This window comes from Argopecten irradians, chromosome 10 (assembly GCF_041381155.1).
Source record: "Argopecten irradians isolate NY chromosome 10, Ai_NY, whole genome shotgun sequence".
Lineage (NCBI taxonomy): Eukaryota > Metazoa > Mollusca > Bivalvia > Pectinida > Pectinidae > Argopecten > Argopecten irradians.
In genome coordinates this window covers 3,744,086-3,761,106 of record NC_091143.1, presented here as the reverse complement: position 1 = coordinate 3,761,106, position 17,021 = coordinate 3,744,086, and the positions used below count along the sequence as shown (strand labels likewise).

At 37.0% G+C, this 17,021-nt stretch overlaps 1 protein-coding gene across 1 annotated transcript; it reads right to left on the bottom strand.

Moving 5' to 3' along the window:
* Positions 1-9,613: 9,613 nt before the first annotated feature.
* On the bottom strand, positions 9,614-14,253 carry LOC138334044 (uncharacterized). Its single transcript, XM_069282761.1, has 2 exons — positions 13,977-14,253; positions 9,614-11,775 (listed from the first exon to the last, which is right to left on the bottom strand). Exons 1-2 carry the CDS (start codon positions 14,251-14,253, stop codon positions 10,712-10,714), a joined length of 1,341 nt encoding a protein of 446 aa, XP_069138862.1. The 3' UTR covers positions 9,614-10,711.
* Between the last annotated feature and the right edge of the window lie 2,768 nt (positions 14,254-17,021).

Below are 17,021 nucleotides of genomic sequence, written 5' to 3'. Positions count from 1 at the left end.
GCTCGATACTACAGAAAATTTTGTCAAAATTTCTCTGTTATAGCAGCTCCACTTACTGCTTTGTTAAAGAAAAATGTCAAATTTGTCTGGTCAAACGAATGTAAGTCTGCCTTTGAGAAATTGGAAGCCATATTATCAAACTCACCAGTTCTGACTGCTCCAGATTTTAATAAACAGTTTAAACTGTTTGTTGACGCCAGCGATGTAGGTGTTGGTGCTGTTTTGATGCAAGAAGGTACTGAACAAATTGACCTTCCAATTTGTTATTTCTCGAAAAAGTTTGACAAACACCAGAGAAATTATTCCACCATTGAGAAAGAATGTTTAGCATTGATTTTGGCCTTGAACCAATTTGATGTGTATCTCTGCACTACAGTTGTGCCTGTGTTGGTCTTCACCGACCACAACCCTTTGACATTCATTGGGAAAATGAAAAACAAAAACCTTGACTTGATATGTCAAGAAAGTTTCCTTTTCAAGAAAACTTTCTTTTCTTTAAGGAGGGTGTGTTATGTATGACACTAAATACATGTAGTTATGAGGTAAGGGAAATAACTCCTATAGCTTTATTCTCAATACATCCTATAAAGTTCATATCATTGATTTAGGTTATAGAACTTTCTAGAAAATTATCATGTATAAACAAATGTTTGTAAACATCTTGATTATAAGTAGAGATCTAGAATGATCTATTTCCAGAAAGTTCTGTGTGCTTATTTGTTTACTGTTTTTAGTTAGATATTTCTAGAAGTAGAAGGTTCTCCAATATTCTTGAATTAGGGTTTAGCTATACATACTCCAACTGTCCAAAGCTAATCAGAACTGTAATGAGACCTGTAATTAGACATATCAAGAATTGTACAGTGCCATATTAGATTCTATTGGGAGAGCTATCGTGACTTTATCTGTGGATTATTACAACACTTGGTGTGGATTTATTCATATTGCCTGGAACTTTACAAATCATCTGTGGACATTCATTTTCCTCCTGGATTTGTGATTATTGTTAATTTGAAACCTGGAAGGATCAAGGATTATACCAGGACATTCGCATACAGATAAGTAACACTTTAAATCATCGTATTACTCTTGTACCACCACCAATTACTTTAGATATTGTAAACCACCTCTGTATAATATTGTATATATAATTAAATTGTGTTTTGAATTTAGCTGCTGGTTTCTCATTTCTGTTATTCGTTCATGTAACACAATCCGTCAGCATTTCCATGCTGTGTACCTGGTCGATGCTGAATTTCGTAATCGAACATGTCAACTACACTTATCCACCTAGCCAATAGGCCTTCAGGTTCAGATTTTTTTAGCCAGGCATCACAATCCAAAATAAATGTGCCTGGACTTTGAGGATAAGAGAGAATGGGACTGGATAGTAACAGATTTTTGAGTGTTTGGAAAGTATGCTGGCACTTTGCATCCCACAAGAACACCTTTCCCTTCCGAGTCAATTTTGTTAAGGGAGTAGCAATTTCAGATAAATTTGGAATGAATTTTCTATAATATACTGCTAAACCGAGGAAACTTTTAATTTCTGTAAAGGATTCAGGTTGGGGCCAATCCTTGACCGCTTTCACCTTCTGTGGGTCACAGCTTATACCAGCTTCTGACACCCTATGGCCTAGATAGGAAACTTGAGTCTGAAATAGCGTACACTTCTTCCCTTTTAATCTAAGGTTTGAATTACGCAATCACTCAAAACCACATCTCAAACTGGACATGGCCGACTCGAACGAGGCATCAAAACAGATCACATGCTACATTGCCAGTATCCGCTAGCCAAATCTTATGTTGAAAACCAGTTCATACCTGACAATGTTTCTATAGCTTCGTCTATTTTAGGAAGCGGGTAAGCATCCTTTCTAGTGACTGAGTTTAACTTCCGATATTCTATACAAAATCGAGCAGAATCATTTTTTTAGAGCACAACATCACTGGAGCAGACCACGGACTAGAACTTGGTTTAATAACGCCCTTCTCCAACATACTAGCTAATTCCTTTTCTACCACCTCTTTTTGAGCAGGAGATATCCTTCTATGAGGTATTTTGATAGGGAGAGACCCTTGAGTATCAATACTATGCTCTACAAGCTTAGTATTTCCTAGAGTACCACCAGGACCAGCAAATATATCCTGAAACTCGTGTAACAACCTTTCTACCTCTGACTTCTGACCTGGTTTAAGCTCATCCGAAGTCCTATCTAATACATCTTGTAAATGTGCTGGAAGATTAGAGCTATTTTTCCTGTTATCATTCCTAACCTCATGTACCTGATCGACTGGTTGAACACTACCCACAAAAGTATAACCTTGGATCTTAATATCCTTAGAAGTCAAATTTAAAACTGACAGAGTTACCTCCCTTCCTTTCTGAGGCGATATCAAAGTCTTTGCCAACAAAAGGCCCTAATTACACACTAACTTAATAGATTCAACAATACCTAGTTCACCATCTATATCTCCATCCACATATCCAGCAAAATAAAACTCAAAGCTTTTAGGAATAGACACAGTATTTGACACTCTTATGCGTGCAAACTGACTCACAGATTCAGCATATAAATTCACCTTTTGACCTCCTATCTGCAGGGTATTTTCACCAAAACTCAAATTTCCCCTATGTCTCGTTAGGAAATCTATACCTAGGATACTCTGTAAATGTTGGAGAGTTGCTACGACAGTTTCCTGCACAAAACTCTGACTCCCTCTTTAAATACAAAATCAGCTTTCCCAAAATCTATCAGGTTACTACCTGAGGCTGTTGACAGCTTTAAGTTACAGCTTCTCAACTCAGGCGTATGCCTTCCTCTCAGTTATAAACCTCCACATCTAACAAAGTTACAGAGGAACCTGAGTCTACCAGTAAACTAAGATTGGAACTATCTATTCCCACATTAGCAAACAAACATGGCTGTATGGTGATGGTGTTTAATACAACAATGGGCCCTTCACCCTCAGAAATAGGAGCTGATGTTCTGGCCCCGGGACCACCTCTGTCTAGTTTTAATTTTGATTCTTATCACCACCACCTCAGTCATAGGACAGATGTCCCAACTTGCCGCAGACATAGCCATGTCTTTGGGCAACAGGTTCACCACTAGGAGTTTTATACCTTGCCTTATTCTTACCCCTAGAATTCAACTTTTTGTTCAACTTCTGGAATTGTTCTAGTATCAATGACGCCAAATCTGGTTCGTTACTAGCCTCACTAATTTTACTAGCCTCATTAGACACAGCCTGGATAAAAGCAGGAGCTTCAGGGTTTAATTCCCTAAGCTTTCTAACTGGAATTGAACCAACGTGCCTAGCACTAAATGACTCATATTCTATAGCTGCGCTAACGGCCTGGTCAAGCGTCCAAACATGTCAAAACTGGACATGCCTGCCTAAGTCATAATTATTCAGCCCATCTATAAATTGTTCCACCAAATCTCCTTATAACAGATTCAGATGCCTATGAGGATAAGTCTTATGGGCAGCTAACCTTAGAGCTTCTCCGTATACAACTACAATGTAAGCTTTCCCCCTCTTACCTGTATCTATTTCTAAACTCCGACTTATAAGCGGCTTCCCTGCCTGGAGGATCAAACCGGTTAATCAAAACTATTTTAACCCTTTCAAACTTATCCATTTCAGATGGTCTTAATTCTGACAGTACCCTCTGAGCAGACCCCCTTAAGCACATAGTTATCTGCTGTGCTTTCTCTATGTCTGTCCAGCCATTCCAGTGAGAAATTTGTTCAAAATGAATAAGGATATCTTCGAAATAAGTGGTCAATCATAAGTTTGGGGTTCTTTCTTCTTCCTCTTTATTCCCATTGGTGATGAATTACCAAGATTAACTGATGGTAAATGTTGTAGATCCATATTGGAACGACCTGTATGTGGGGCTGCTAGACTGGCAACACTAATCACTGGGGCCATATGGCTAGCACAAGAATAAATGGGAAATTACCCTGTGGTCTCATTGACAAGGACTATGTTGGACAACATGGAACTTCCCTATAAGACAATGTCTCTGTAACCTGACAATCCCGCAACTCTCTGCCTTCCTTTACTTTTGGAGTAGAATACATATCAGGCATTGCACCTTCCACAAAAGATTCCTCCCTGAAAACACTAGGGGCCTGGTATGGTTCTGAAACCATGTGTGGGGTTTTTACACTACTAGTAACGATATGCTCTATCGGGGCCTCGAATGACCCTTGACCCCGAGTAGGAAATAAAACACTGATTACCCATCCACAAACCACGCCCACGGCCTATTCCAACAGGTAATCTAACCCCAGAAGTACATGTAACTACAGTGAACGTAAAATTACCAGAGACAGTATGTCTACCACTATCACCATCTTCAGAGACTGACGGTAAACGATGTATTGGAGTCTTAGGTATAGCACCTATACACCAAAGGTTCTACCAGGAACTCCGTTAGTAGCCATAGTAAACAAATCCCAAACCAAATAAGAACCTATAAGTTACTGTAATATAATAATGCAAAAGGTAACAGGGAAATCCGACCAAACGTGCGGGTGCAAAACAACACTGAAACATGAAACACAAATAATACAAACATACATATGAATGTGCGTGCATAAACAACCCGATATTTACCCAAGCATTGCTCACAGCACCATTTGTAGGCGTATCGCCCACCACACCTGACCCAGGTTCTGGCTAGGGGTCTCGGGTGTTTATTAGCCTACTGAGAAATAAACAACGCATATAAACATTTCAACAGGTTTATTGTAGTTAAATATATTCACAACTCTACATATTACGGCGAACAGACACGTCGCCCCTTACCTATAGGCCACCTCTTGGACACAGACATACATAAGGGGGCAGCTCCCGGCTTTTTCCCCAACACAACAACACTAGGACAATCAATATTACATAGAGTCACCATAGACACAAACACCAACACAGTCAGCCCACACACGACAACGGAGTAGTCTTAGCTCGAGGAGCTCTGTACTACCCGTAAAACACACGTACAAATGGAACTATATAAAACACACGGACCAATCAGTGCTCGCGATACAATGACCCACCCACCCTAACTCTCATCCAATCACACGACATTTGACCCGCAACGGAAATACACATACACAGCATGGACGACAGAAGACAACAAACGAGGAATCCCAGCGACGGTAACATTTAGATAACATATATAAATCAATTTCTAAAATATATCACACATCCAAACACCCTAATGACGTTCTCCCATAGTATGCTCACATTCATGTACCAAACTTCCACACAGTAATTAAATAAAACAAGACACTAATTTTTATAAATTGTGATGAAACTTATACACCAGCTGTCCTGGTTGTTCAAAAGGTGATTACCGGTAACTTAAATCATTCCATAATAGATTTTTTTTCACTTCTCCTCTGCAGCAAAACTTGTGTTTATATTTCAGCGAGCATAAAAGTAATGGAGTTTAAAAATAATATATTGTGTAAAGTTAATATTTTATATTAAAAGAAATTTGAATATGAACAATGTTGTTATAATATCTGAATTTGAGAATTTGATAATTAGCATATAACCACCTTTTGAACAAGTAGGCCCTGAATATTATAAATAATACCCCATATTTGACCCAATAAAAAATTGAAGCAAATAGGGTTCCAGGGCGATGAATAAAAACAAATTTGGACTAGCCTTTGATGAAATTTTTTACAAAGTAAATAAATCAATTTGCAAAAATATAATCAGTTAGGAAACCAACAAAGTTCTCATATTTTCACTCTGTCTTTAATTCAAAGTACAGTTTTCTGTAAGTGAAATTGAAGTCCAAAAAAGACAGAGGGGCACTTACTGGGTTGAATATGGTATTATTACAACTGAACATAGACACAAAATACATGTACACGATATGTGTACCAGTACGTACAAATCATTTTATTCTCTTAACAAGAATCATTACACTGATCCTGTGTTATTTCTGATTTTCGTGCGCTGTTATATAGCATTCATTTATTTACAGATAACGGGGTCAACATTTGTGTGTTCAGAGCATTTTACTGCTGATGACTTTCAGAGGACCCTCACTGGAATGAAGAAATTGAGAGAGCAGTTCCAACTGTCTTTGTATGGATTAAAACCAGGTCGGAGAGAGCACCTCCTAAAAAGCGTCCATTCATTGAACGAGAGTAAGGAGAGTTAATGCATGGTAAATTTGAAATTTCTAACATACACAGTTTGTGTTGATAACTCCATTTAGTTTTTCTTTTTTATCTAATTTTACTAGTTTCATTTCACTCTTAAAACGTTTCGAGAAAAAACACTACATTTTATACGAAGCAAATTTGTTCAGGTTTTAATAAAGTTATTATACATATTATACATAAATATGTTATTTGCTATTTCCCCTTGAAATATTGTTGTTACATATTAGTTTTCTTAAATTTAATCTGACGTATTTAATACAGGTTGTTGGTATAATATTGAAGGTCTTGCAGAAGTTTTCAATTGCTGTACATTGGACCTAGACAGAAAATCGTTTTGGTTTTATTTAACGTCTTATTAACAGCCAGGGTCATGTAAGGACGTGTTTGTTGGTGGAGGAAAGCAGGAGTACCAGGAGAAAAACCACCGACAGCCGGTCAGTACCTTGCAATGGCCCCGCATGGGATTCCAATCTGCATGCCAGAGGTTGAGGGCTTATGGTAATATCTTGGGACATCTTTACCACTCGGCCACCGCGGCCCCACAGACAATCGTCATGAGGAATATTGTGTATCGAAACATAAACTGTTTGTATATGTATAATACTTAAAATATTATACAGGTAATTGTATATCAAATGGAAATGTACATTTAAGTCTTATACATATAGAGCATACATCACACCTAAACTATGTTTCTATGAATTTTGTTGTGAGTTTGATACCGTGTTGGTTTTTCGATGTGTTTGTATTCAGAGTTTTGTATTTTGGTACCATCCATTTGTTTTTGGATGCTGGGTTCGAGTCCCAGAAGACTCCTTCATACATTCGAAAAACTTACTTTCACACAATAAAAATAGAATATTTCTGTCAGAAATTTTATATGCATTTTAAAATGGGCATTTTATTATCTTCAGCAACTGTTAAAAATTCTTCTCTTTCTTCACATATCAAGTATCCTCAATTTGAAAAGAACTTCATATGTCGGAAGAATTAAACTAAGAAACAAATATTTTGATATGAACGTGTTAATATTTACTTAAGCTTATGTCGGTGAAAATGATACTTCATAATTTTCTATGTCTTATGCAATATCTTTCTGTAAACAAATGAAGGGAAATTGTACATGTATGTTCTTTTTAAATGGACAGAGAGAATCCAAGTTTAGATGTTGAAGTGAAGCCTGTCGATCCAGACAACAGTCACCAGCCTCGAACTATAAATCACATACTACGTTCAAAGGTTTGATTAGCATAGCACCATATGGTGCTATAAGCTTTGTGAGTGCCTTACATACTGGATCTATTTCAGACAAAGAAATAACCATGGTGTCTGGTATGATTGAAATACTTGATGATGGAGATGAGGTAATGGCCGACAAGGTTTTTTTTTATTAATGATCTTTTACATAAGGTTGGTGCAAAACTTGTTATTCCACCTTTTCTTGGTTTGAAATGTCAGTTTTCAAAGCACGAAGTAAAAACCCACGGGAAAATGCAAGACTAAGGATTCATGTTTTAGAGAGCCATCAGGCTGGGCAAAGAGTATAAAAATCTTTGACAATGTATTGCCACTCACTCTGGCTGGTTCTGTGAACCAGGTCTGGACAGTATGTTGCCTTTTGACAAATTTTAGGAGCAAATTATGAGCTCCTACATTCAAAAGCATTTAATCTTATCTCATATGTACATTTTGGGTCATAATTTTTCTTGTCATATCACAATATATATGATTGTATAATTTGGTGATGGGGTTTATTTATAAATGCACATCTTTATTACAGACACATTTTGACACAAAAACATCCATGTTAGTCTAGATGCCAGTTACTAACTGTAGATGAGTGTCTTAATGTTTTTCTATGAGCAATCTGACTTCCCTGACAATCAGACCAGGGACCATATCTCATTAAACTTTTAAAGTTATGTGATATAGAGTATTAAAAATCAAAAGAAAAGTAATCACCGTGATGAGAAAATGATAATAAAACACGGTATCAGCTATGCAAATTATATCAATATGTAATATGCATTTGTATGTATGTATGTATGTATGTATGTATGTATGTATGTATGTATGTATGTATGTATGTATGTATGTATGTATGTATGTATGTATGTATGTATGTATGTATGTATGTATGTATGTATGTATGTACGTATGTATGTATGTATGTATGTGAGGGTGAGTGAATGTGAGGGTGTATGTACGGACTATGTATGTATGTATGCATGTATGTATGTATGTATGTATTTACACACAATACAATAAGGCAAGATTATAGTTAAAATGTTTATTACTACGAATACATCCATGATGCATCTAATTCAAAAAGCAATTAATCATATCGATAGATGTACAAAATAAAGAACCTACAACCTAAACTAAGACTAAATAACCTAACATGTGGCTTCTTGGGAGTTACTCGTACGACTACAAACATACTTATTATATAGGTAGACTTCTACCCTTAATTTAATCTGTTATTTATAACCTTATTTACCAGGGATGACCCATCTGGTATCAGGTTTATAATTTAGAAACATTGGAGGTAGACTTCTACCATGCATTTGGGGTGACCTTATTTACCAGGGGCGTACCCATCTGGTATCAAGTCATATTTCTTTTATTTTTTTATATCGGGAACCTTATTTACCGGGGGTGTCCCCACCGGTATCAGGTAAATAATTTTTTCTACCAGGGACAACCTTATTTACCAGGGGTATCACCTCAGCTGGTATCAAGTTTAAATCCTCTGGTTTAATTGATAGATCTTATATATAGGTATAACTTTTATTTCAGGGACAACCTTATTTACCAGGGGTACAACCTCAACCGGTATCAAGTTTAAATCCTCTGAGTACCTATTCATTTCAGAAAATAATTTAATTGATCTATCAATTATCTGAATTGGGGGTAAAAATTGTTGTTTGCAACCATTTGATTGGCCATTGTTGTCTTCAATTCGTTGAGTAACTCCAAAACATATTAAGATATGTTATTTGTATTTTCTGAAAACATATCAAAAATAAAATATAATTAAAAGCATGTAATCAACAAAACAACATATACTTAGGAGCAGACACTGGGGATGGTGGGAGGGTTGGTAAATTCTGGGATAATAACACCAACTGACTCTGTTTAAAGAATTATGAAACTGACCAGAGCCCAGTTACCAAGAACCTGGTATCCCTGTCTTATAAATTTTGCACAATCCTAATTGGCTGCCTTCGTCATGTGACTAATCAGCTCAAAGATAAATAATAAAACTGCTGAAGCAAGTGTCCTTCAAACTCTACTGATTGGCTAAAGGCTAGATCCCCTAAACGAAGCACACGCCCCCCCCCCCCCCGCACCCCACGTGCATGAACCCCATCCCTTTCTGACATCACTGCCCTTCCTTATCCAATACCTATAGATATTAATCACAGCCCCAGGCTTAATAACATCCCCCTGTATAAACATCTCTTCCTTAGAAGTTCCGGAACATATTAATGACATTGCTATAACTGTTTGACCTAAACCCTAAAGGACCTGCCAAACTCCCTTAGATAAATAAAGGTATTACCTGATACCCTCATCCAATTATACTCCCTGGCCCCGCCGGGACCCCCTCCCTTGTGTGTCTGCATTAATGCCCTGATTACAACACCAGGCAACTTAGTACAGCATGTAAATCACAAGAGCAGAAAGCTTGTTACAGAACAAATATGAATATAAGCATATGTATTGTGTATAAACAAAAATTAAACAAATTTACATTTTACACACAATACAATAAGGCAAGATTATAGTTAAAATGTTTATTACTACGAATACATCCATGATGCATCTAATTCAAAAAGCAATTAATCATATCGATAGATGTACAAAATAAAGAACCTACAACCTAAACTAAGACTAAATAACCTAACATGTGGCTTCTTGGGAGTTACTCGTACGACTACAAACATACTTATTATATAGGTAGACTTCTACCCTTAATTTAATCTGTTATTTATAACCTTATTTACCAGGGATGACCCATCTGGTATCAGGTTTATAATTTAGAAACATTGGAGGTAGACTTCTACCATGCATTTGGGGTGACCTTATTTACCAGGGGCGTACCCATCTGGTATCAAGTCATATTTCTTTTATTTTTTTATATCGGGAACCTTATTTACCGGGGGTGTCCCCACCGGTATCAGGTAAATAATTTTTTCTACCAGGGACAACCTTATTTACCAGGGGTATCACCTCAGCTGGTATCAAGTTTAAATCCTCTGGTTTAATTGATAGATCTTATATATAGGTATAACTTTTATTTCAGGGACAACCTTATTTACCAGGGGTACAACCTCAACCGGTATCAAGTTTAAATCCTCTGAGTACCTATTCATTTCAGAAAATAATTTAATTGATCTATCAATTATCTGAATTGGGGGTAAAAATTGTTGTTTGCAACCATTTGATTGGCCAAAACGAGTATGAAGAAGTAGTCTGAATACGAGTGCCCCCAAGAAGATAATTATGTTTTAGGTATGATTGGTAGTATAATTACACATTAATTGTTGTGCATTTCCCAGCACATTCTTTGATGATTTAATGTACCTTGTATAACAATTTGAAGACCATCTACCCAGGGTTTGTATCATATGATCTTCTACCCCTACTGCTGCAGCCGAAGTAGCTGCTCCTATTCTGAATGAATGACCATTGTAATTCTTTTCATTGTAACCTAAAATACCTAACAGGTGCCTAATGAAACCAATGAATCTTTCTCTAGTAACAGCTTGACTGGCGTTATCAGTAAACAGAGGCGATGTGGACACAGCCCCTTGAGACAAACGCAACTTGTAATATCTCGTCATGGTATCTACCGGGCAGAGAACTGGGTTTCTAAAAAAGTGTATATATACTCCTAATCGGAAGGGGTCTGTTTTTGAACTACTTAAAAATATAGAGAAATATGAATGATCTTTTGAAAAAATGACATCATTCATCTTCAGACCTTCGCTACAGAAACCCCTTGAATCTCTAGTGAATTCCCCACATCTCATAAAACCAAAAAAGGCTGTTTGACACATACATTGTAACAATAAGTCTGTTACTGGAGAAAACACTCCATTTCTTAACAGATCACAAATCTTCCTCAAAATATCAAAAGTAATCGGTAATCTTGTTGTTGCAGTACCCTGTTGTTGTTTTTTAACACCTTTCAAAATATATTGAAGTCTTTCACAGTTAGCTAATGGGTTAGTGGCCCCAGATCTCAGGTAAGAGAATCTTATACCTGCTAGATACACCTTGATAGTAGCACATTTCAATAGTAGAGCTTTGTCACAATAAGACACAAATCTGATCAAAATATCTTCATCAATACATGGTAACTTATCTTCAGGGACAAACAATCCACATAGAGTCACAAAATGTAAAAATAAATTGATGGCAGTTTTATATACTGCGGCTGTACGGGGACTAATAGAAGCCTCCCAAAGAGAGTCAATGTGTTCTTTTAAATCATCACCAGCTTGGAGATTGGTAGGCAAGGAGTGGGAGTGCTGTCGGCCATTGGTACTAGGCGTCTGAATTTGTCCATCTGGAACCGAGAGATAGCATCGGCTATAGTGTTATTTACACCAGGAATATGCCTAGCATGAATAGTAAAGTTATTCTGTAAGGAACACCAAGTCAATTTCCTTACCAGTTTCATAATATCGTTGACCTTAGACCGGCCTTTATTTATGATGTCTACTGTTCCCATATTGTCACAATAAAATAAAACACGTTTCCTACACCAATGCCTACCCCACAAAACACAAGCCATAACTATTGGATATAGCTCGAAGAATGCCATCGATGACTTTTTCTCGCCGTTATAAGCTTCCTGTGGAAATAATCCTTGGAACCACTTATTACCGTAAATCCCACCAAAAGCTTTGTCAGTAGCGTCAGTAAATAGACACATATCCGCAGCTAGAGTTACATTGTCATGCAAGAAAAAAGATACACCATTCCATCCCTCAAGAAATTTACTTCACATCTGTAATTCACTTCTACACTCATCATTTAATTTGATATGATGATGAAGTTCTTTAACACTGGTAGACAAATTTAACAGATATGACACAAATGATCTTCCCGCAGGTATCACTCTACAGGCAAAATTAAGATGAACTAGTACACTTAACATCTCCCGTTTTGTACAGGATGGTTTGACACTAAATGCACTGATGATGCTTTGGATGCGCACTAGCTTCTCCACTGGCAGACGCGCCTCCATTTTCTCTGAATCTAAAATAATTCCTAAATATTCCAAGCAAGTTGTGGGACCTACTGTCTTATGAGAAGCTAAAGGGATCCCTAGCACACGGAACATTTCTAACAATGAGTTCATAGTTCCCTGTCCATTGGTGTATGCTGGCTCTATAGTAAGAAAATCGTCTAGCAGATGTAAAATGTTTGGAATATGAAACTGTTGCTTTGCTATCCAACATACCGCAGTTGATAAAGTATCGAAGATCTTGGGACTAGACCTACTACCAAACACAAGTTTTGTAAAGAAATAATATTTACAATCCCATTTAATCCCATGAAACGGCCAAAGCGATGGATGTATCGGCATAATTTTAAAGGCATCACTTATGTCAGTTTTACACATTTGGCTTCCTTTCCCTGACTGCTTGATGATATTGATTGCATTATCTAAAGAGACATATTGAAGTGAGAATTCTGTTTTGTCGTTTAGCTCATTTAAACTTGGATGAGATTCGTCATCATGTGGAGCTGATAAGTCGACGATAAGTCTCTTCTTTCCTGAATATTTCCCTTCTGCAATACCGATAGGGTTAATACGATACATGTCGAATGGAATGTGATCAAAAGGGCCAATTATAAATCCTATGCTCAATTCTTTCTCTACCAGTTCTTTAGTGACTCCAGGTTGCCGTCTTGAGGACAGCAAATTGTTACACTCGTGAGGACAGGTGGGGTATCAAAGCCTGTGAAAAACCCATGTTTAAGACCATCTACCAAATAGTTTACAAAACCACGATCGGGATGGTTGTTTAAGAGACGTTCGAGAGTTTGAATATTCACCGGTGTGTATACGGTCTCAAAATTAGTTGTCACTAGGGTTTTTTGACTGTGTTTGTTGGTTTTCCCAGTTTTTTGAACATTGTGTTTTTGGATGCTCCTTCTTACAGGAGGAACACACATGTAAGAAACGACACTTGGGTCTAAAACACCCTTTTTCACCGTTGAAATGGTTACAAATAACCTTCCCTTGGTAAGTGAAAATAGGACGATTGTACATATCCGTCGGGGGCTGCAGTATATGAGGCTGACTACCGGTAGCTTGAAGATGATTTGGATCCACTTGTAGAGGACAGAATGCTACCGTGTGACTGACACTTGAGCAGAGATGACACGAGATAGGTTTCAGATTGGCAAAAATGTTACAAAATAGAGTGTTGTTCCTAATTGACCAATCCACCCTCCTATTCTGGAATTTTAGGTGAGCCGCAGCTTTCTGACTAAACATCCTATGATAATCATAAAATCCTGAACCGCCATATCTAGTTGACATGTCGACGATATCACGCTCATAGAGGTCAAGTTCATTTCTACGTTCAGGAAAAGTAGAGCACATAATGTTCTTATATATGCCAAAAGCTTGTATAAATTCACTCATTGTCAGAGATTTGTTAAGTCTTGGGTCAGCTTTTTCATATTTGTCCCCGGAAATATTTGTGCTGGTATATCGAGGAATAAGAAGAGATGCCAAGTTGACATCCTTACCTTCAATGATGCTCTTCCTTAGCTGAGGTGAAATGGTCTCTACAAATGGGAGCGTATCTGAATCAAAACCATACCTTCCTCGCACAAACAGGTCATTTTCAACACTACTCCTGTGTGACATGTTAGTCATGGCTGTTTCCAAGGTGAATTCTTGGATGTTCCGGTCTTGGTAAAGTTGATTATTCTCTTGCTGAATATTAGCATGCTGTTCACTCCCAGCTGCGGCATCCGGCCTAGGTCTACGCAAGTTGCTGATAGATGTCTCTATATTATCCATTCTGGAATTATATCTGTTGGAGGTCTGCCCGAAAACTCTCCATAATTGAGGATAGATCAGACACATTTGAGTCACTATGTGCAGGAGCCAATTGACCCCTCGCATCATGTACCGTGTTAGACGACACCTGGACAGGTTTTGATTTATATAATTGAATAAGTTGTGTCCGCTTTGTACTTGATGTTACATTGACACCTAATAAAGATAACTCTTCTTTGAGTTTCGAAACAGTCCAATTTTCTGGCAAATTCACATCATAAGGTGCTGTCCTATTTCTCTGAGATGCTGATCGTATATGGCGCTTAGGTCCCATATTTGTTGCTTAGCGATGGAAACTTTTCTACCAAGTCAAATAACACAGTTCCTATGGATATACACTGACAGTGTATTATAACTTAAAATCCATGTAAATCAAAATCCACTTGGTAAATTCTGGGATAATAACACCAACTGACTCTGTTCAAAGAATTATGAAACTGACCAGAGCCCAGTTACCTAGAACCTGGTATCCCTGTCTTATAAATTTTGCACAATCCTAATTGGCTGCCTTCGTCATGTGACTAATCAGCTCAAAGATAAATAATAAAACTGCTGAAGCAAGTGTCCTTCAAACTCTACTGATTGGCTAAAGGCTAGATCCCCTAAACGAAGCACACGCCCCCCCCCCCCGCACCCCACGTGCATGAACCCCATCCCTTTCTGACATCACTGCCCTTCCTTATCCAAAACCTATAGATATTAATCACAGCCCCAGGCTTAATAACATCCCCCTGTATAAACATCTCTTCCTTAGAAGTTCCGGAACATATTAATGACATTGCTATAACTGTTTGACCTAAACCCTAAAGGACCTGCCAAACTCCCTTAGATAAATAAAGGTATTACCTGATACCCTCATCCAATTATACTCCCTGGCCCCGCCGGGACCCCCTCCCTTGTGTGTCTGCATTAATGGGACCCCCTCCCTTGTGTGTCTGCATTAATGCCCTGATTACAACACCAGGCAACTTAGTACAGCATGTAAATCACAAGAGCAGAAAGCTTGTTACAGAACAAATATGAATATAAGCATATGTATTGTGTATAAACAAAAATTAAACAAATTTACATTGTATGTATGTATGTATGTATGTATGTATGTATGCATGCATGCATGTGTGTGTGTGTGTGTGTGTGTGTGTGTGTGTGTGTGTGTGTGTGTGTGTGTGTGTGTGTGTGTCATGTATGTATGTATGTGTGTATGTATGTATGTGTGTGCATGTATGTATGTATGTATGTATGTATGTATGTATGTATGTATGTATGTATGTATGTATGTATGTATGTATGTATGTATGTATGTATGTATGTATGTATGAATTATGTATGTATGTATATACAGTATATAAGTGTGTACTGTATGCATTAGTTAAAAATGTATATTGTATATTGTGTAGGTGTATGTGTTGAAGTACAATAGATAAAATTCAGTTAAAAAAAAAAGAAAATTTGCTGTTAGCTGGTGGTTAGTTGATTCTCTGCTGCTCTGAGTGAAAGAAAAAATAAAGAAAGAAAAAAAAACTTTTAAAGTTAGATGAGATGAGAATCCATCCTCGATACTCCAGGGGTTCCGGTCACTTACGATCGCTATACCCCTGGACTATCTCATAGATAAATTGGAGGCAACAGAACAGAACAAGTAAAATAATAAAAGTCCGTCCTTTGATGTTCATCAAAGGAGCCGTATAACAGTACACTGGTCGACTGTGTGGCTCTCTCTGTAGTTTTCAAAGGACATCTTTGCTGGCCTGTGATTGGTCAGATGTTATCTGCTGAGTTGCCTCCAATTTTACTATGAGATAGTCCAGGGGTGTATAGATTGTAAGTGATCAGAATAATTACATACGTAATTTTGCATAAATTACATGTACCGCAAATATGGATATGAGGTTGGTATGGTGAAAATTGTCGGATAAAAAAGGTACTACTGATATGTTTGTTTCAAAGCAAGCTTTTCATTTGAATACAGAAACAATTCAGTTATCAGACATTCATAGTATATCTTTATTAATATCCAACAGGATACAACGTGTACATTGTATAATATATACATCATGTAACAGTATACATTTAACACAATTTACATATAACTTTGCACTGGACACTTGAAAACTTAACAATTGATGAAGTTTGATGTCAATAATTAATTTTGGTAGCATGTTACTAAAGAATGTTAAAACAGTGGAACCCACTTAATTTGAAATCAGTTATATTGAACTGTTTAATTTGAAATGCAATATTTTTAACATCCTTGCTCTCAAATAGCAATAGTCTTTCTTCTTTGTTATAGGTATATGAAATTTGAAAATTTGAAGAGATTTTAATTCCCCTTCCACAAAAACTTCAATATAACTAGGTTCCACTGTATTCTCATAAAAATAATAAAAACAAATAAACACACATACATGTATTCCATGGCCTATCCATAACATATTTAATGTATGTACATCTTGAGATCATTGTATTTTGATGGACAGTGTATAAATGTGTAATACTAAATTCAAAAAATGAAGTACATGTAACTAGACTCTTTTTTGTAATGCCACAAAGAAGAGTGGATGGAAGACTACAAATTGTACCTTCTTATTCATTTTTGCTAAATTCAAATAAGAATTCCAATAAAATTAAAGTATATTGTCTACAGGCAGGTTTTGTTTTTATTTCACAACAAAAATACACACTGCCATCCAAAATGTTCTATATCATTTCTGCAAGATTAAAAATGGTCA